Source organism: Sapajus apella, unplaced genomic scaffold, assembly GCF_009761245.1.
Source record: "Sapajus apella isolate SASKATOON/1434 unplaced genomic scaffold, GSC_monkey_1.0 scaffold6, whole genome shotgun sequence".
Lineage (NCBI taxonomy): Eukaryota > Metazoa > Chordata > Mammalia > Primates > Cebidae > Sapajus > Sapajus apella.
The window spans coordinates 60,158,018-60,178,552 of record NW_022436946.1 but is presented as its reverse complement, the minus strand read 5'-3'; the positions used below and the strand labels follow the sequence as shown (position 1 = coordinate 60,178,552).

The 20,535-nt window shown below is 41.1% G+C and overlaps 1 protein-coding gene across 2 annotated transcripts in view; it reads right to left on the bottom strand.

The window, feature by feature from the left end:
* Nucleotides 1–13,791: 13,791 nt before the first annotated feature.
* Nucleotides 13,792–20,535, bottom strand: part of RNGTT (RNA guanylyltransferase and 5'-phosphatase) — a 343,044-nt gene continuing 336,300 nt past the window's right edge. For both annotated transcript variants that reach the window (XM_032275278.1, XM_032275279.1), the window contains 2 exons: nucleotides 17,780–17,903; nucleotides 13,792–16,399 (listed from right to left, as the gene is read on the bottom strand). In XM_032275278.1, coding sequence (XP_032131169.1) covers nucleotides 16,236–16,399; nucleotides 17,780–17,903 — 288 coding nt within the window. In that variant the 3' untranslated portion in view covers nucleotides 13,792–16,235. The remainder of the gene's footprint in view (nucleotides 16,400–17,779; nucleotides 17,904–20,535) is intronic.

The window sequence follows — 20,535 nt, the reverse complement described above, 5'->3', positions numbered from 1 at the left end:
CAGCCTTCCAAGAAGGTTTGTGACTATTACAATTATGCAATCTCTCCCATCATCCTGACTGAACCCCCACATGTCATGAATGTAGGTTGGCCATTCCATTTGGAAACAGGAGGCCAGGGTGGCTTTGTGTCTGGCATTCTTTCTCTGTTGTCTTTACAAACACACCCAGAAAGATTTGGTAACTTGCCAGGTGCCAAGAATAAGAAATCTCCTGACCAAAAACTTAGTTGACAGCCATTGTCAATGTAAGAAATAGTCCTGTCCTTCCAGGAAAACGTGTGCACCAACATTCTAACTCCAAACTTGTCCACAAAATTTGCTTCTGGGTTCTGAAACTTTTTGGATTGTAGAACCTTTTGAGTATTCATTAGGCAGAAGTTCTGGACCCTCATTCCAGACAAAGAAGTTTTGTCTACAATTTCCCTTAAAAGCAAGGAGCTTTGGAGCTCGCTTATAACCTCCAGTTTAGCATCCTGTGTTAGGCGATGACAAAGAACTTCCTCCAAGGAGAAGATTCTGCACTGTGATGTGCAAATTATTGTTGTTATCCCCAAATACCTTGTAAATGATCAGTTTTAACCAAAATTCAAGTTATTTACAACAACTTAGCAGGAACATCTCTGCTTTATTAAGCAAGATATACCTGTGGTATGAAGGAGCAAGATGGTCTCTGTTGGGGAAGGCTGGAAGAAACTGGAGAATGTGTGTCAATTGCAATCTGGACTGCTTCAAGAGATTGTCTGAGTTGGAGTACATCACTGATATATTCTTGAGTGTCTCGTCTGCTCCTGATCTTTTATCCCAGCGCGTTTGTCCAAGGTGTGTTTAGTGACAATGTTAGTAACGAGTTTTGCGTATGTTCTCTCAGCTGGTGTGATTTATTGCCGACTAGCTGGGCTATAATTTTGTGCTGCTGAAGCATATGTTACCTTGCAGTTGAAATAAGACTCCAGGAGTGAGGCTCATTTTCCATCTATTTGGTTGCCACCTTTTCCTCCCCAGTACTCCAAATGCACTGTCAGGAGTGGTCACTAGACCTAGATGTTTTAGCATTCACTATCCAATCCACATTTTCAGCTGGGATCATGTAAGCACTGAGTTTTGGGGGAACATTTCTCTAGAGGCAGAGCAAGCTGCTTGGCAGCGTACTGGTTCTCTCCAGGAAGAGCTGAAAGGGACGACCAGGCATACCCCAGTGATGTGCAGTTTGTGCCCTGCTGAGGATGGAGGAGGGGGTGAGAGCCAGCTCACTCTTGGCTTAGCAAGCTCTGCAATCTTGCTGTTGCATCTGCCTAGAGAAGGTGGTTTTCACTAATGCTCACAAAGGCACTATCTGGGTTAGCAAGGCCCTAAGAACACCCGCTACCCACAGGTGTAATGATGGGCAGGTCAGGGGTGGAAGAGAAGGGTCCTGGGAGTGAGTCCCTGTCTGATAGCTACCCAGCCCTGAGACTTTATGGTACAAACAGATAGGACAGGACTCACCCATCTGTTTAGCATTGGTATTTGGGATAAGGCATTGGCTTAGCATGAGAAGCACTCAGGCCTCTCAGAGGACGGAACACTAGAGCTGCTAGCAGACAAGAATCAACATTTTTTCTGCTTACAAGTTGCTGCAAATCATTCATCAGGGTTTTCACACTGGGCCTCTCATCTTCTCAACCTTGCAGTAAGTTCTAGAAGAGCTGGGTCTTCTATCTGTGTAAGGCCTGCTGAGTGCTACACCTGGCCCTGGACTTGTAGAATTGTCTCTGGGCCCATGCCTTTAAGCACCCCCTTTCCTGGTCATGTGACCTTGGGCCAATCACTTAAACTCTCTGCACTCCAGACGACTCCCTTGTGCCATAGGAATTGTGATGCCTACTTCCCAGAGGGGCCATGTGGGCTTGGATGTGGTTTGTTTACTATAAACCTCCCATGATGATGGCCCTTCTTCCAAAAGAGATTTCCTAAAGCCAACCAAAGACCATCTCCGTTTCTTTTGAAACCCCATAGCAATGTATAGCCTTCACATCCCACGACTTTTCTGCCTTGTATCAGTTATTACTCATCTATGCAATATATTTTGCTATCCATCCCCATTGCCCTCCCCTTGGCCCCGATGCACATTCACATTTATAAGCTTCTGAGGGCCCCATTGATAGGGAATTCGGCTTACACACATCACAATCCCCAGCAAGTATTAGGATCAAATGAACACTACCAGGATTGACCCATTTCGTGTTGTGGGATAAATATTCAAGTTCTATGAAGAGAAGTCACAGAGACACACCAGTGGTGATGTTTCAAACTTGAAGATTTCCTCTGCAACAAAATTGTCTTTTTCTATCAGCATCAGGCTTAGCTGGTCATGTGAATAATCCTAAATAGCCTGAAAAATTACCATTGATTTTCTGCACCACAGTAGCACATTCTTTTTTTCTGAAAAAGACAAAGAGAACTAAAAGAATCAACATTCACTCCAAAGCGTAGTGGTGGAGGGTAGAGGGGTACTTACACAACAAAATAAATTTAATAAGTTGCCTATTTTAATACTGGGTGACCTGTGAAGGACATTTTGCATCAATCCAGAAAATGCTGTTATATAATAAATGCAAGCTCAGACGTGCCTCAGAAAAGAAGGGAGCTGATGCCATTTCCAGCCAGCAGAGTACATGACTGTGTGGGGTGGACCACAGGGACACCTCCTCCACCCAAGGCACTGGGAGGCGGGAGGCAGGCTGGGGAGGAGCTTGGGAACAACTGGGGCCAAGCCAACTAGGTTTGCATCTGGATACGGTTCCTCACGAAGGCAGATGCTAGGCCTCCAAATCTGAGTCCTGTGGGGTTGGGTCACGGGTGGGTTTAACTTGTTTTGTTATGGAAAACGCAAGTATAAAGGAGTGTTGAGACTTTCACCATGGTTTTCAACTCTGAGGAAGAAATCTCAGCCATATGGGTGATGATTTAAATTTATAACCACCATTCATAAGTTTTTTCCAAGCCAACCTTGTTTCTGTGACCTTTAGTCATCTTGTTATTCCCAAGCAGAAATGTTCATAGCTAAAGCAGTAGCACTGTTATAACTTGGTTTTTACACTGAAAAAACAATTTTCCCCATCATCCTTTACCTCACTATCCCTCCACCACTCCTCCCCACACCCCTCCTCTCAAAACCCAGAAACTTCTATACTTGGTTTTGAGCTCAAAGCAGATTTTATTTATTTATTTATTTTTAGAACACATCAGTTAAATCTGTTCGTCTTTTTTGGGTTGAGGGACTGGAAGAAATCACACATCGTTTCTGATGTGATATACTCATGGGCGGATTTGCATCCTACCCAAAGATAGCTCAACTTCATTTTAAGATGTTTTGCCTTCTTTGGCAATCAAAATCAAACTTTTCTAAGTAGATGTGCACTTTTGGGTTACACAACTCTTGAGCACACATCAGTGCTTCCTGGGGTCTTTGCTTCACCTGGGATAAACTCCTAAGCCCTGGAGATGTGACTGTGTGCCAGCATTCCCGCAGGGATTGGAGTGTCCCTGGTTGCCCAAACTCCAGGATGAGAAAAAGGTAAAGGGCAGTCGTTTCCAGACTACACATGGGCTTTCTCGAAGGGCAGACTGACTGCCTAATTGAAGACACTTGTTTTCATCCTCATCCTTATTTCCAAAGAGAGTAATGCCAAATGAACTGGAAATCAGAAAGTTTGAAGACCAGCTGTGTGACCTTGCCACAGTTACCTGCCATTTCCAGGTTTCACTCTGCTCACTTGTAAAGGAGACCAGATGCTCTTGAAGGCTATTTCCAGTTTAAACCCAATCTCATGCTTTTCTTCATTCCGATCCCAGGAGGTGATCAGAGTCAAAGGAGTAGTTTCCTCCTCCCCATACTTCCTCCATCCATCCATCTAGCCTCCTGTTTGTTAGTTTTCCCCTGTCCCATGAATAGCCTACAAAGCCCAAGAAGAAAACCAGTAACACTAGGAGTTAAGAGGTGGACACTTCCTGAATCAAGTCATGCCTGAAGCTATGCCTGCCTTCCAAACTATTCAGTTACCTAGAGTAGGTGAGCTTGTTTTTCTGGCACGTGTAACAAAAAAGTCCTGATATCTAGGGTAAGGCCGCAAAGGAAAGTCAAGCTAAAGAGGGATGGAAAATGGTGCTGCCATGGTTTGGTTGTTCGTCCTCTCCAAAATTCATGTTGAAATTTAATCCCCAGTGCGGCAGTATTGAGAGGTGGGGCCTTTAAGATGCAGCTGAATCATGAGGGCTCTGCCTTTATGAATGGATCAATTCATCCAAGGATGAATGTGTTAATGGATTAATGGGTTATGAGAAGGAGACTGGTGGCTTTATGAAAAAGGAAGAGAGACCTGAGCCAGCACATTGGCACACTCAGCCCCCTCACCACGTGATAGACTTCAAAGAGTCCTACCGGCGAGAAGGCACGCATTCGATGCAGCCCCCTGACCTTGGATTTCTCAGCCTCTAGAACGATAAGAAACAAATTCCTTTTCCTCACAAATTACCCAGTTTCCAGTGTTCTGCCATAAGCAACAGAAAATGGACTAAGACAAGCGCCCTGCCATTCTCAGCCCCCACTCTCTCTTACCTTTTTGGGGCCAGCTCTACTTTCTGATCTCAGGATCTGGTTCTCTTTCTCCTTCCCACGAACCCTGCTATCAGCCCTTTCTGACTTGATTTCTTACCCAGTCTGGGGTAAAGTTCCTTCTCAACCTTCTTCTCTTCCCACTTTGCCATTCTTCAATCCTGAGCCATCAGAACAATGCGGCTTAGTCCTTTTCATACTATGGCAAACATAGAAAACAATACTATATGAATGGCAGCCTGGGGTAAACTACAGAATTAGGGCGTCTATGCTAGTGTTGGGGGAAAAGGTCCATTACGTTTTCTTTATACAATTGTAATAAGACAAAGTAAAACACAAAGTCCCAGAGAAGTTACGGCTTTGTAGGAAACTCTGAAACAAAACCTTTTCAGAATGTTAATAAGAAACCTGAACTTGTGTCCATGAACATGCCTTTGGAAGCATCAGGCTTAATGCTTGAAATGGCCATCCTCAAATCCTCATCAAAACATTTGAATGGCAGTCTCAAATTCTTAATAGTTACTATCAATGAGAAACTTTGCACATGTTGCTGACAAAAAAATTAAAACTAGTTTTTGCAACCTTTCAAAAATGTCAATGGTTGAAATTATACTTAAAGAATCAACTTCTTCTCATTTCTACAAATTTCTTGTGATTTCTCATTGACATGTCTCATGATAACACAAATGGAATTCCAATCCAATGAGATTATTTTACATCAGTTATTTCCAAATAATGATGAGGCCCGGATGTGCAGCATGTGCGCACATTGTTCAGGCTCCCAGTCCCCCAAATGAATGAGGCCAAAATGGTCAGTCACAGGTGAAGGCCACCCTCTAGGGCCCTTAGCAGACTCCCAGAGGCCCTCTTCTGGTCAGCCACATCCTAGGCCATGTGCCCACCAGCTCCGAGTCCCTTGTCCAGAATGGGCAGTGTCATGCCTTGCTTGAGGCTGGCCTCGCCCTGTCTCCATGGTGGAGAACGAGTGTATGCCTTGTGTATCTGATGTTGGTCATTGTGCTTTTGCCTCCAGGGTCCCAGGGGTACTCCCCTTAGGGAGGCCAGAGGCATCCCTTGGCTGTAGGCAAAGAAACCCTGGCCACCCCTGTGGATTGAGAGAATCAACATCTACAACTCCCTGGCAACATGGCAGGGTGTCTGGAGACAGTGGTTGGGAAACTCCAGGTGTGGAACCACTACCCTTGGGAGTATTAATTCATCTGTTGACATAGATTTAACTCCAAACCCCATCACCTCTATTTCCTCCTGTTTTCTCATTGTTCTTGTGAGGACTAACCTCTGATTTTTTTTTTTTTATCTTGCCCAAATTCCTATCTAAGGGATCTAGGGAGTCATGCCCTTCAAACCGTACATTCTCATCAGATGGGTTTTATTTGACTCTATATACTTACTTTCCAGTCTGACTCTGGCATAACATTATGGGACATGGGAAAAAAAATCAAAATATTTAACCCCAAAATTCACTTCCTTGCTATACTTTGAAATTGCCCTGCAATGTCTCTTGCGGGAAAAATCCACATTCTATAGAGAATCGCTTTTCCCCCATTTTCCTTCCTTCCCTTCCAGATCTAAGAGATAACTAAGAACCAGGCACCCTTTTAGGTCTGAAAAGAAACATTTTATTACCTGCTCCTTCTCTGAAGCCTGCTGAGAGCTGCCTCTGCACAATAAAACTTGGTCTCCACAATCCTCTATCTTAAACTGAACGTTTCCTTTCTACTGATCCCAGGTCTTCAGATAAACTCAATCGTCAAACAGAAAACGTTTAACTTGACCTATAGCCTGGAAGCCCCCCGCTTTGAGTTGTCCCACCTTTCTGAACCAAACCAATGTATTTCTTAAATGTATTTGATTGATGTCTCATGCCTCCCTAAAATATATAAAACCAAGCTGTAGCCAGACCACCTCGGGCCCATGTTCTCAGGACCTCCTGAGGGCTGTGTCACGGGCCGTAGCCACTCATGTTAGGCTCAGAATAGAGCTCTACAGATATTTTACAGAGTTTGACTCTTTTCATCAACACTCGACTTTGGCCATCCCCATCAAGCTTCTGCAGGTCACCTAGAAACCAAATTTGAGGCCCTTTTCTCACTCCTTGGCTCTCTAGGACTTCCCTGGAGTAGTCAGAACGATTTTCTGCCTCCACAATCAAAAAGCTTTTGTCTTTTAGCTCTGTGGGCCTGCATCTTCCTGAATGTCTTCTTACTTCTTGACTTTATTTTCCTTACTTTCCGGACGCCTTACTTTCTTTGCTGGCTATTTTTTTCTTATACCCACAGATGTGGGGGTCCCTGGCCCTCTTTTTACTTCATACCGCCTACTGACTGCTTTTACCATTGTTGTTGTGTGGACAGATTTGAAATCTCGCCAGCAGTCTGACTGCCTAAGCTCCAGTTCTAAATTCTCCCCTTGACAGTTCCAGCTGACGCTCCTGACGGCATCTCTAGTTCATCACGCTCCGAAGCCCTTTATTCCTTCCAGCCCCAAATCAGCTCTTCCTTCGTACTCCCATTTATGTTAAGAGCACTACCAGTTCCCTCCCTGGGCTCAAACTCTGGAAGGTAGCTTTGATTGCTGAATCTTGATAAGCCTCCCTCCTGAATGCCTATCACATCCATCTCTTCCATTTCTGTAGATGCCCCCCTATTCTAGGTTTTCTACCTCTCATCTGATGACAACAGCCTCCTAAGTGTCTCATCACCTGTGCTTTTCTTCCTTCTCCCACCTCAGACAGATTATTACTAGATTACTCTCATAAAGAAAACTCCTTTGTTTAAAAGCTTTCGATGGCTCCCTATTGATGATGTTTAACGTAACTTCTTTGCCAGATGTCAAAGGCCTTCATAATCTATTCCCAGTCTGTCTATGTAGGTCTACTTCATAGGCTGTAGAAATATTTATTGAATCCCTATGCTTTACGCCAGACTGACCTAGGTGCTGGAAATACGGCAATGAGTGAAATCAAATTCTCAGTTCACATGAAACTTACATTCTAGAAAGTCAGACAATGGGCAAACAAGTAAACATGTATGTCAGATCATAAATGCTTGTAGAAAAATGAAATAGGATTAAGAGGATAGATGGTAATGGGAGTGGTAATTTTAGACAGGATGGTAGGAAGTTCTTTTACATGAAGTGGTATTTGTCCAGAGACTTTAATTAAGACAGTAAGCTTTACAGATACCTGAGGGAAGAGCATTCTAGGTAGAGGAAAAAGAAAATTCAGTTGGAACTAGCTTGGCAAGCTGGAGAAGCAGCAAAGGAGCCAGTGGGGATGAGCAGAGTGAACGAGGAGAATAAGATAATGAGATCAAAAAGCAGCACGGGGGTCAGGCTTGCGGGCTGTGGCATGCATTGAGGATTTTATTGTGAATGGGGTGGAAAGCACCTCAAGCTAGTGAAGGTTTCATTCTATTTGGGTATGTATAAGCATTCAGGTAATTGCACTTTTCATCTGGACACCTTATCTCACCTTATCTCAGAATGTAATCAACCCCCAGAATCAACCACCGTGAAGTAATTTACTATGGACAGCTCTGGTTATGCAAATGATCTTTAGTTTTGAAACCAAGAGCTGCTGCTGCTTTCCATGTCCCCTTCCTACTTCCAAGCCCCAGCTGGAATCCCACATATGCACTGATTCCCAACACCAGTTCATGGAAAAGTTTTCACCAGTTTGGGAGGAAATATAGGAGGAAATATTTCCAAGTCTTAAGCAAAGTACAATGGAGTGACTCTTTCATAAAACAAAATTTGTTCTATATAAAGGCTTGTCTTCTAAAATATGTCCTACCTCCTTTTTGTGTGTTGAGTTTCTTAGTTTTATTAATGATGGCAATATTTTTTTTTTTTTTGAGACGGAGTCATGCTCTTTCACCCAGGCTGGAGTGCAGTGACGCGATTTTGGCTCACTATGACCTCCACCTCCCGGGTTCCAGCTATTCTCCTGCCTCAGCCTACCAAGTAGCTGGGACTACAGGCACATGCCACCATGCCTGGCTAATTTTTGTATTTTAAGTAGAGACGGGGTTTCACTGTATTGGCCAGGCTGGTCTCGAACTCCTGACCTCATGATCCACCTACCTGGGCTTCCCAAAGTGCTGGGATTACAGGCGTGAGCCACCGTGCACAGCTGCTAATTTGTTTTTTACTGCCCTGACATCGTTCTGCATAGTAGAGTGAAAAGTTCTGAAACATATCACAGTGACGGCTGTGTGGAGAATAGATGGGGGGATGGAGAGACAAGAGTGGAAGCTGGGATACCAGTTAGGAGGCTAGTGCAACGGTCTAGGGAAGGGATGAGATGAGAGGCGCCGGAGAGATGGAGGAGCTGTCAAATTCTGGTTATATTTTGAAGGTAGTGCTGACAACGCTTGCTGATGGATTGAATGTCAAGAAAAGAGTCAAGGATGATTCAGAAGCAACTGGAAAAATACAACTGCCATTAACTAAGCTTTATAAGGAGACTGTGGGAAGAGAAGGAAGTCTGTTGGAGGAGGGAAGTTCCGTTTTTGGTGTGTTGAGTTTAAGATGACTATCAGACATGCAAGTGAAGACGTCAAGTTGTCAGTCGGAATTTGAGTCTAGCATTGAAGAGAGAGATCCAGGCTAGAAATATATTTGGAAATTGTCTGCGTCTGGACAGTATTTGTGTTCAGAGATTAGCAGAGTTCACTTAGTGCAAGGTCAATGGATGGAACCTGGGCCACTGCTCATAGAGATGGGGAAGGTGGCGAGGGTTCAGCAAGGGAGACTCAAACAGCCTGTAGATTGAAGGAAAGAAAACTGAGAGACTACAGTGGTCTGCAAGCCAAGTGCAAACAGGGCTCACCAAAGTAGTTTATGACTTATTTTAAAACAATCGTGTGTATATGTGCATAGACTGCCCAGTGTATAGAGAAAGAACTGTGTCATAGGTTGAACATTGCTGAGTCTGTAAATGGGAGTTTATTTTACTGTTTACTTTTGTGTATGTTTGAAATTTTCCATTATAAAGAGAAAAAAAAAAAAGAGGGAGAGAAAAATATTGCTGAGAGGTTCATTAGGAGCATTAGGAGAGTGGATCCGACCTTGTGCTGGTGGGAGGGACAAGATCTCCTATGGGCCGTGGGTTCCAGAGAGCCTGGGAGGGAAGCAGAGGGAGTGACCAAGTGCAATCAATTCCTTCAGAGAATTTTGCAGAAAACGGGAAGAGAGAAACGGGTCAGCATCTGGAGGGATACCAAGGGGCAAGGGCAGGTGGTTGGTTTGGTATTTAGGACAGAGTGAATACAGCTGTTTCCTTCTACTCTCCTTCACGCAGCTCTAGACAAACCCCTCCACGTAACTCTGCCCCAGTCACTGTCCACATCTCCCCTGCCCCAGGCACCCACGCAGCCATCCCTTCCACCTCTTCCGTCATCCCCATTGTAGGTGATGTCTCTTGGTGTGCAGTTTTTATCTGCATGTCACATTTTCGAGAATCTTTTTTTATAGGAGAGCTTTTGTTGTGGTGGTGTTCTATCGGAGTCTCTGTAGGCCTTATCTTTAAAATATATCAGAGCACACTATGTGTTTATACTCCAGGTCAAACCTACACAATGTTCCCCTGATGGCTTTCAGAAGGAAAGCAGAACTACAGAAACTATAAAGTTTCTTATTCCTTTAGATCCTGGAAAATAGCATTCAGTAGTAGCAACAAGAGTATCCTTCACTTACCTTTCCCACTTCAAAGACAAGGCTAGAAGCACGAATTCATACTAAGGGATCACGGACTGAAAATTATTTTTAAAACTAACTGAAAAGACTCAGCAGTTACCAAAAGATTTCTCTTCTCTTTGGATATCTCAGAAATTAGGTAAGAAGGAGTAGGTAGGGAGATGGAGCCTTCTAGTTTAAGATACTGCAAGTTCAGTGAAACCACTAGAAAAATAAGACGATTAAAAACGTTCTTCCCCTCACACTTCCCTCAGAGGGTATCACAGCAAGGAGACCAGGGCACTTTTTAAAGATCTTTCCTGCTGAGAAGGCTCTGTCAGAAGCGCTCATTGTCAGTGCAAAAGGCAGGAACAGAAAAGATACTTCTAATCAGAATTAAATACAAGGTACATCAGAGATGGCTTCTGGAAGAAATTCTTAAGAAACAAATGTTATCAGTGCTTCTGTTATGGTGAGAGGTCTAGAGTGACAAGAAATTATGTCCATACATGGCTAAACTGAGGGGGAAAATTGCGCAAAAGAGCATTAGCACCTCCTGCCCTAATTACCTCCGGGTGCCGACTACTGCCAAGCTCTGTGCTATGGGACTCAGATGACACAGTCCCCCTGCTATGTCAACAGCTCCTTGTCTTGAGAGGACACCAAGGAAGGCTACCATGATAGTGAGATTTAGGAGGCTATGAGAACAAGCTTCCTTGATCCTGAGATGAGGGGAGGCTGGGCTTTCTGGCAGCAGCAGCAGCAGCACCCTGTGCAAAGGTTCCTGGGCTTAGGGGCATGGAGTTCTGAGAGAAGCAAGGAGTCACACCCCTGTCCCACAGGCAGCACAGACCCGGACAGGCAGGCTGAGGCCAGGCCACAAAGGGCCTTTTCTGTCATGTGCCAGGGAGTCTTCCTGGGCGGAGATGACAGGAGCAGGTTGGAGTTTGATCACTCTGGTGGCAGCGATCTAAAGGAAAACCAGACTGTGCAGCAGTTCGAAGCTGTGGAAACTAGTGACTTCCTGTTGATCTGATTTGTTGTCAAAGGCAAGTGCTGATTTTCTGTCGTGTTTTGCTTTGCTTACTTCTGCACCTCAAGCTAGTGAAGGTTTCATTCTATTTGAGTATGTATAAGCATTCAGGTAATTGCACTTTTCATCTGGACACCTTATCTTACCTTATCTCAGAATGTAATCGACCCCCAGAATCAACCACCGTGAAGTAATTTACTATGGACAGCTCTGGTTATGCAAATGATCTTTAGTTTTGAAACCAAGAGCTGCTGCTGCTTTCCATGTCCCCTTCCTACTTCCAAGCCCCAGCTGGAATCCCACATATGCACTGATTCCCAACACCAGTTCATGGAAAAGTTTTCACCAGTTTGGGAGGAAATATAGGAGGAAATGTTTCCAAGTCTTAAGCAAAGTACAATGGAGTGACTCTTTCATAAAACAATTTTGTTCTATATAAAGGCTTGTCTTCTAAAATATGTCCTACCTCCTTTTCTGTGTTAAGAGTTCCTTAGTTTTATTAAATGATGGCAAGATTTTTTTTAATTATTATTTTTTTTACCTTCAGTCTGTTTTTAAGAATTTAATCAAAGCAGTTCTTTTCTGTGGGAAGCTAAGTGCTACATTTTAAGAAGTTAGCAAAACACTGATACTGAAAAGATAGGATAGATAAAAGATACATATATTTTTTTGAGATGGAGTCTCGCTCTTTCGTCCAGGCTGGAGTGCATGACGCTATCTCGGCTCACCACAACCTCCGCCTCCCGGGTTCCAGCGATTCTCCTGCCTCACCCTCCCGAATAGCTGGGACTACAGGTGCGTGCCACTACGTCCGGCTGATTTTTGTGTTTTAAATAGAGACAGGGTTTCACCATATTGGCCAGGCTGGCCTCGAACTTCTGACCTCGTGATCTGCCTGCCTCAGCTTCCGAAAGTGTTGGGATTACAGGCGTGAGCCACCGAGCCCAGCTGATAATTTTTTACTACCCTGACATGGCAAAGTATTTGGCAACACCAGATCCATACACTGAATTTTGGAAATGTGAAATCTGGAGACTGGGTGGCCCCTGCTGGGAGTCCGCTCCACTACCACCTTGCTGACACATGTGACATCAGTCAGGTGAGGGGAGGGGCAAGCTGCATTAACCAAGGCTGACAATGACCTGCCAAAGCCGCAGAGTTGACAGTTAACTATGCGACAATCAGGAAAATGTTAGAACAGTGTGTAATTTAATCACTTATTTCTTCCTAATTACCTCTTTAGAATTTAGCATCTTAATGAGAACATTAAACTTCCCCTTCACGGCTGCTTAGTCACTCACATTTAAATATTGTTAAATAAATAATTAAATAAGGCCTTAAAATGTATTTACTTTTCTGCTCCCAACTTCACCTCCTTTTTTATTAGAAAGAAGTGCTTGAAGCCTGTTACCCCGTTAGCACCCAAAAAATGTCTTAAATAGTTTGGGACCCCTGGCATGAAATCAGTCTTACACAAAGGGACTGTACATAACTAAGCCTTTGGGAGAGTACTGTGCAAAAATTGAGGTACTGAAGTAAAAAGACCTGTGTCCGGATCTCAGCTCACAACTTAGTCTCAAGTTCCTTATCTGAAAGTGGGGTTGGTAACAGTACCTACCTGCATAGAGTGGTTACATTTAGGACAGTCTTGGCACTTGGTGAATATTCAATAATGGTACTGCTATTCTGGTGAATACGGGAGATTTACAAAGTACTGGCTTCAACACAGGAATCATGGATAGACCTGGAAAGGCTCTTCTTCATCTGGCCCAGTGTGACAGATGGGATTTGCCACTTTATGGATGGAAAAAGTGGCAGGGGTGGATGGGGGTGTGTGTGTGGGAGGATCTAGACACATCAGAGCCAACAGGAGGCAGAGCCTGGACTTGCGTGAGTCTAGTCCAGAGTTTTCTCCACCACATGAGTTCTCCCACTTGGGAGTATTTTCTTCTTAGCTTCCAACGTTTTTTTTTTTTGGGCCAGGAAGAACTATATGCAGAGTTCAAAATGGTGGTATCATTTAAACATTTAAAGATGGCAAATTCCATACTACTAAAATGCAGAGTCAACTAAAAAAATGTGGCAGTTCATGACTTCATCATTTCAGAATAATTATTGCTATTGCTGAGTATTCTAAAAAAAAATTAAATGCATTAAAAATAACAGAATATCTACTCATACAGTAGACTGCTAAGATTAGATGAACAGAAATAATATAAACATCATATAAAGATGTGCTTTCCCCCATTCCTCTCCACTTCAACAAGAAAAGGTTCAAACTACACTCCCCCGTGTCAATCACATTTCTGTTTCACAGAAAGAAAAATAGAGGCTTTCCAAGTCTTTATGCTAATCTCTACAAAGCCAGATGGATTACACTGGGTGTGGCTGACAGCAGTGGGATGTGATGCCAGCAATGGAAGGGACACAAGAGTATCACCAGTAAAACAAAGTAGATACACTTATGCTAATTTAAATCAGTAGTTTTATTACATTATGCACTGACACACAACTGGAGAAGGAATGTCCTGACATTTTCTGAGCATTTCACGGAAAGCAAATGTAACCATCCACACAGTAGAGTCATCCACACCTTTTCCTAACAAAAAGCAAAAGCTTTTACATGTGATAACTGAAGAAAGCAAAGTTGTCTTATTCTTGTCTGAAAAACTTCTCAGAAAAAAGTTATTGAAGTGAGCTGAGAAGAAACACGTTTCGTTACAATGTCCAAAATCCTGCCTCTAAAGTATCCCCCCGACCTTCTAAATGACTTTTTATAATACTGCAGATGGTATTATGTTCAGGGGCTAAATGGGATCTACTTATAAGGCCAACTACTATATGTCACTATAATTGGAAGGAAAGAATAAATTAAGAAAATTAAGTCCTGCTAAAATACACAAAGACATGAAGAAAATATCTGGGTGTATTAAAAGTGAGATGCTCTTTTCGTGTACTCATTTGAAAGGTTACAATTACCATAAACATTTTAACTCCATTAAAGATCATTGGCAAAAGCTTGCTTTCATATCTGCAAAAGGGCTCTGCCTTTCCACAGGCTCGGAGGAAAGCAGCATACCGTGGGGAGAGTAACTTGTCCTGGGGCAGCAGGCATCAGACTATTTGGAGTTGCATAGGCATTTTTTAAAATCCATTTTTTAAAAGACACTATGGAACCTTGAGAACTTTCCCTCTTTCAATAGTCATTGTGGCATCAGTTGTTTTAATTCCTTTAGCGCCCAAATGTGCAAAAGCACTCTAGTAAAAAACATTACAATGGCGTTTCGGATAAATTCACTGTACATTACATGACTTGGGAACAACGAAGAAAAAGCCCAAGCATGATTCAACTATTTCATATAGAAAAGCACTGCAGGAGAAAACTTTGTTTAAAAACATTAAAACTCAGGTGAATATAAATACATTTTTGGTTAATCTGTGCTATGTCCATATAGAAATCCTGTCAGATATTCAGTCTACCAGGTAATTCAGTTGGATTTCATGTCTGACTGAATTAGTAAAAGAATATACACTTGCATATACTTACACATATATGCATACATATACAATTCAGATCATGAAAATTGTTTTAAATACATTTACTTAAAACCTGTACCTCTAAAAATAAATACATTAGCCTCCATTTAGCTAATTCTCAGAGTTCTTTCACAAACCAATTAGAACACACTTTCTCAACAAAGGCAGACGATCAATCAGCCGTCCTTTAAATCCATTATCTATCAGTAAACATTTTAAAATTCAGATGTATAACAGAAATAACATCCGCAGAATAGAATGTAGATAGAATTCTGGTTTTGAAAATAAATGTCTTGATTTCCTTGATATTTAGTTCCTACAGATGTCTACACTTTGCCTCTGCATTTATGTAGCAGTGAGAGAGCATTTTCTAGTGACAGCATTCTATTCCATGACATTACCTTCTAATCAAAGGAGTCAGCTGGCATTCCCTTTGCTGTTTTGTTCGAGGGAGGTAACACAACACCGTTTGTATTTGATGTCACTCCCATAGATCACAGTGAGTTGTGTGTTTTTATGTAATTTACAATGTGCTGATACCACCGCAGTAAAGTGGAAGTAGCCCTGGCATTTTAAACAAGAAAAGTCTCCCAGGAGAACAACACATAAGGGACCTGGTGGTATATGTCCAAGTTCCATGAAGTAACTCAAAACCACTGCCGGAACGGACACACTGGGTATCTGATATCATAGTCGAAACAATAAAAACAGATGAAAACACTCAAAATACTTCCTTCAGAAACAATGCAATTCACAAAAATGGAGCTTTACTTTTTTACTTTTACATTTCCAAAAAACGTATTAAAATGATATAAACCAGACCAAGTTGTTTAATATAGTACAATGCTTAACAACCTTGTCATTTGTTTTTGAATACAGGAATCTCAGAAATGCAGGAAATCCATGGTAAATGATAGCAAGAATGTTTAATGCCATTGCCTACATTTTTTAAAAGGAAAATCTGCTATAGTTGTAACACAACTTCTAAAAAATACTGTTTTATGGGCCCACAGTTTCCAGATTGTTAACTTTATAAATTAAATGTGAAGTTGCCCATATATAAACAAGGCCTCTTTTTCATTGATTTCAATCTTGTTTAAACCTTTGGATATTTCAATCTTCAGATTCCACAAGGTAAGGCTGAGTTTGTCAGATAAATAAAATGTTTAAGTCTATGATGTATTGCAGCACTGAGGAAACGAATGCATCAAGTATTTACAGGCTGGCTACAATACCTTTCTCTTTTCTTAAAAAAAAATTCAAATGTATATACATCAAGCCACACTCGTTTTTCAATTTCTCTGGCTACAAAAATGGTTAACAACAACTTTCCTCATTCATCTTTCCTCTTAACCCTGAAGTCACAGGCAGGTCTTAGGGTGAAGGGCGTGGCCTTTTGGGCGGTGGTGGTGGCATGAGCTCCGTGTCAGGGTCCAGATGATGCTTTCGCTTCTGTCCTTGAGAAGCTGCAGCACATCTGTCGATGAACTCAAACAGCATCTCCTTGGTGACAGGGTTTGAGATGCTATTGCACACAGCTGTGGACAAAGGGAGACACGTGTCTCACATGAGGGTTAATTAAGGCAGCTGACTCACCACAAGCTCATGAGAAAGGTTTTCATCCCAATATGCTAAATACTTCCATTTTACCGATTTGAGTGACAGGCTTCAGATTAAATGATCTCCTCCCTCCCTGCACCCAAAATATGCACTTGTCTAGTGGCTGTTCTTTACTGCAGTATTAATTTTAAACCAAAATTTTAAATATGTGGGCTGTAAGCATGTCTTCCCCATGTTTTCTATCCCTCCCAAACCAGTTTTTATGGGATATGAATCTAACACAACACACTGCACCATAGTCTGCAGTCAACTAAAACTTCTACAGAAAACGTGCACTACAGTCCTTCAATCTTTCTTTCAGAAAGAAGTTCACTCTGCAAAACATAAAACATGGCATCAGCTACCATTCCTATTGAACAGGTGGCTTCATTGTAGCTGGCGACCGTATTATTTTATCTTCTGTTATCAAAATTTAGTGCCAGTCCTTTTAATTTTATTTACCTATTTGGTCTTGGAAGAAAAGACACTGGCTTAATCATCCCTACTCTTGAAATTAACTCATCTTGTCTGAACATGGATACTTGTTCCAATGGGAACTAAATGTACAACAGTAACTTCAAAACTGCAAAGCTGAAACTGGCCATTTCTGTATTTTCTCATTAGCTTACATCCTCATCGTCCTCCTCCCCCCTCATCAACCGCACGTTCTAAAAGTACAGTTTGATTAATCTGTTTCGTTGGTTTTTACCTTTTTTCAGCTCCACTGAGAATGCACTCCAGAGCAACAACTGCTACTGGCGGTGGTCCACCTTATAAACTCCAATGAATTTGTGTTGTTCCCCATGAAAGAAACTTACTATTCTGAATTCCCCAAGCATTCATAGTGTACCCTAAGAACACTCTGAAGAACAGCACAGCAGATTTTGTCTTTTTAAATGGTTTTCATTTACTTTGTTCTCCATTGTTTATAAAGCTATTTTAAGAACTGGAATTACATTTTCCCCTGCTAATTTTGTCTTTTACCATCTGGCAAACAATGGTTTTTATAGTTTTGAATAGATCTGAAATGATCATGGTTTCTGTTGTTGTTGTTCAATAAATTCAAGTTGTATACAGCCCACTATCCTGCCCTTTAAACTTCTCTTTTGGGTGCATGGGCATAAGACTCCCAGTTTAGAGAGGAGAACCTTCCAACTGGAGCCAAACAGAATACAGGCTTGACATATCCTTCCCATCAAACAAAGACGAAGTCCAGATGACTGTGCCCCATTAAGCAAAACAACAACGGCAGCACACTTTGGGTCTAACATCTTAATTTTTTTTTAATGCAATAAGCACTGGTAAGCTGTCATACTCACCCATGGCAGTGTTGTATGCGTTGGGAAAACTTTTGTCTGTTCTCTGTCTCATGAAAACCCAGCTGTTGTTCTCAAATTTGCATTCTATAATTTTGTTATCATACTGTTTCAGCTCTTTCGTCACCTGTTTTGAAAGAGAATTGAGGAAAATATTTAAATGAAAGGCTTTTTACTTCTACTATGTGACAGACACATTAGGAATGATAAAAATACCTCAGTAACTCTTCATGCAGAGCTCTTTGTCATCTGAAGCATCTAATCAAGCTTAAGATACGGTGTGCACTCCCTTGTACACATGCTCACTTATCCGACATTGTATAAATAGTTGTGAAAATGGCTGTCAATATATAGCAATTAAAAGAAGCTAGGCAGAAACCAGCCACTCTGGGCCAAATGCAAATATGTTACTATGGGGACTAATGTCTTCAATATTGGCTATGTCTCTATGGTTTTCAGAAATTGAGTATACTGCCTAGGTTTCATCAACTTTCAGGAAGGTCTAACCATCTAAACTCCTATGTTAAAATCGAAGAAATGCCCTGTATTAGTTAAGTGAAAAAATTACATATAAAAAGTGAATACCAGTATATCCAAATTCAGGCAATGTGCATCCTAAATATTTTGCTTTTCGAGCAGTGACAATTAACCAAAAACCTAATCTTCAGGCAATTTACCCTTTCCATCCCCAAACTAGTACAAATTTAGGGATGAAGCTACTTGTGACATTAGTTCATGGGTTTTCTGGCTTCTTCACCTCAGATGACTGAATATGGATACTCTATCAAAGCTAACAAGTATCCATGGTAACTATAGAACCTTTTAAAAGATATTTCACTGGGCTGTGAGAATGGTTTTCATAAATAGGAACCTAAGCTTATCTTTGCAGTTTTCAAATCAAATGCCAGTCATGGTAATATTTTAATTCTGTCCTCATCTTTCACAGCTAACAACTTTTCCTCACAATATGGTAGATTGCAATCATTTAACTTCATTAGCATTATCTGAAACATTCTCATTCTTCTACCCACATATTCACTACCACCTAGGAATATGAAGGGAAGTAAATTTTTAAAAGATGCTTTCAATTCACAGATTAGGCAGTACATGTCTTCATAAAAACTTTCAAACTGTATTCCCTTCCCTTAATGAGTATTACATTTGATTGTACCATCTGCATTTTCAACAATTCCAACAGGTCCAATACATTCAGTGGTTTTAGAACTAGATATGCCCAAAAAAGTGATATTCGAAGTAGCAAATTTGCTAAATTTATTCTCAAATATTCATTATTTTAGTCTCAATTCTCTTGCCTTGCTTTCTAGGGACCTACTTTCTTTTGTTTTGGAAACACTGTCTATACACAAGTACTGGACAACTCATTCAGTTAGGTAACCAATTTTGCTATACCACATGTAGGGTCTAACAGAAGTAAGTTTCTAAACCTTTCAGTCTCTATTTTCTACTTTTTAAAATGGGGAACGAGTTCCTAATTTACTGGATCACTGCAAGAATAATAACTGAAAGTGCCTGGGACATAGGACACAATCAGTAAAATTGTTAACTGAATATAAAATTAGGCAACGAAACATTGCTTTTTAAAATTTGTGGTTAAAAAGTTAAAATTTCCATCTTAACCATTTTTAAGTATTCAGCAGTGCTAAGTGTATCCACATATTTTGCAACAGATGTCTAGAACTTTTCCTTCTTGCAACACTGAAATACTATACTCCCTAAACACTAATTACCCACTCCTTCCCTCCACTCAGACCCTGATAACTGCCTTTATACTTTCTGTTTCTGTGATTTTGACTGCTTTAGATACTTCATATGAGTGTTAACAAAATCACACACTATCTGTCCTTTTGTGACTGGCTTATTTCACTTAGCATAATGTCCTTAAAGTTCATTCATGCTGTAGCATGTGACAGAAATTCTTTCTTTTTAAAGGCAGAATAATATTCCACTGTATGCATACACATTTTCTTTAGTCATTCATCTGTCAATGGACATGTGGGCTGCTTCCACCTCTTGGCTATTTTGGATAATGCTGCAATAAATGTGGGTGTGAAAATATCTCTTCAAGATCCGGTTTTAAATTCTTTTGGATATATATCCAGAGGTAGCATGACTGGATCATATCATAATTTTATTTTTAATCTTTTAAGGACAACTTTGTTTTCCAGAATGGCTACATCAATTTACATTCTCACTAACAGTATGCAAGGGTTCCAACTTTGCATCCTTGACACTTCTTTGTTTTTGTTTTTAAAAAAATTTTTACTCCCATTGTTTACTGTGCTGTAATTTAATTTTTTGTTCTTTTCATAGTGGCCATCCTGATGGTGTCAGGTGCTATCTCACTGTGGTTTTGATTTGTATTTCCCTAATGACTGAGTATCTTTCCATGTGCTTATTTGTTGTATACTTTCTTCAGAGAAATTTCTATTCAAGACCTTTGCCCTTTTTTTAATTAGGTTGTTTACTGTCGTTGAACCGTAGGAGTTCCTTATATATTCTGGACATTAACCTCTTATCAGATGTATGATTTGCAATTATTTTCTCCCATTCCGTAGGCTGCCTTTTCACAGTTGATTGATTCCTTTGATGTTCTTAAGTTTTTAAGTTTGATGTAGTCCTCTTTGTCTATTTTTTAACTTTGTTGCCTGTGATTTTGGTGTTGCACACAAGAAACTGTTGCCTAATCCAATGTCCTAAGATTTCTCCTATGTTATCTTCTACAAGTTTAATAGTTTTAG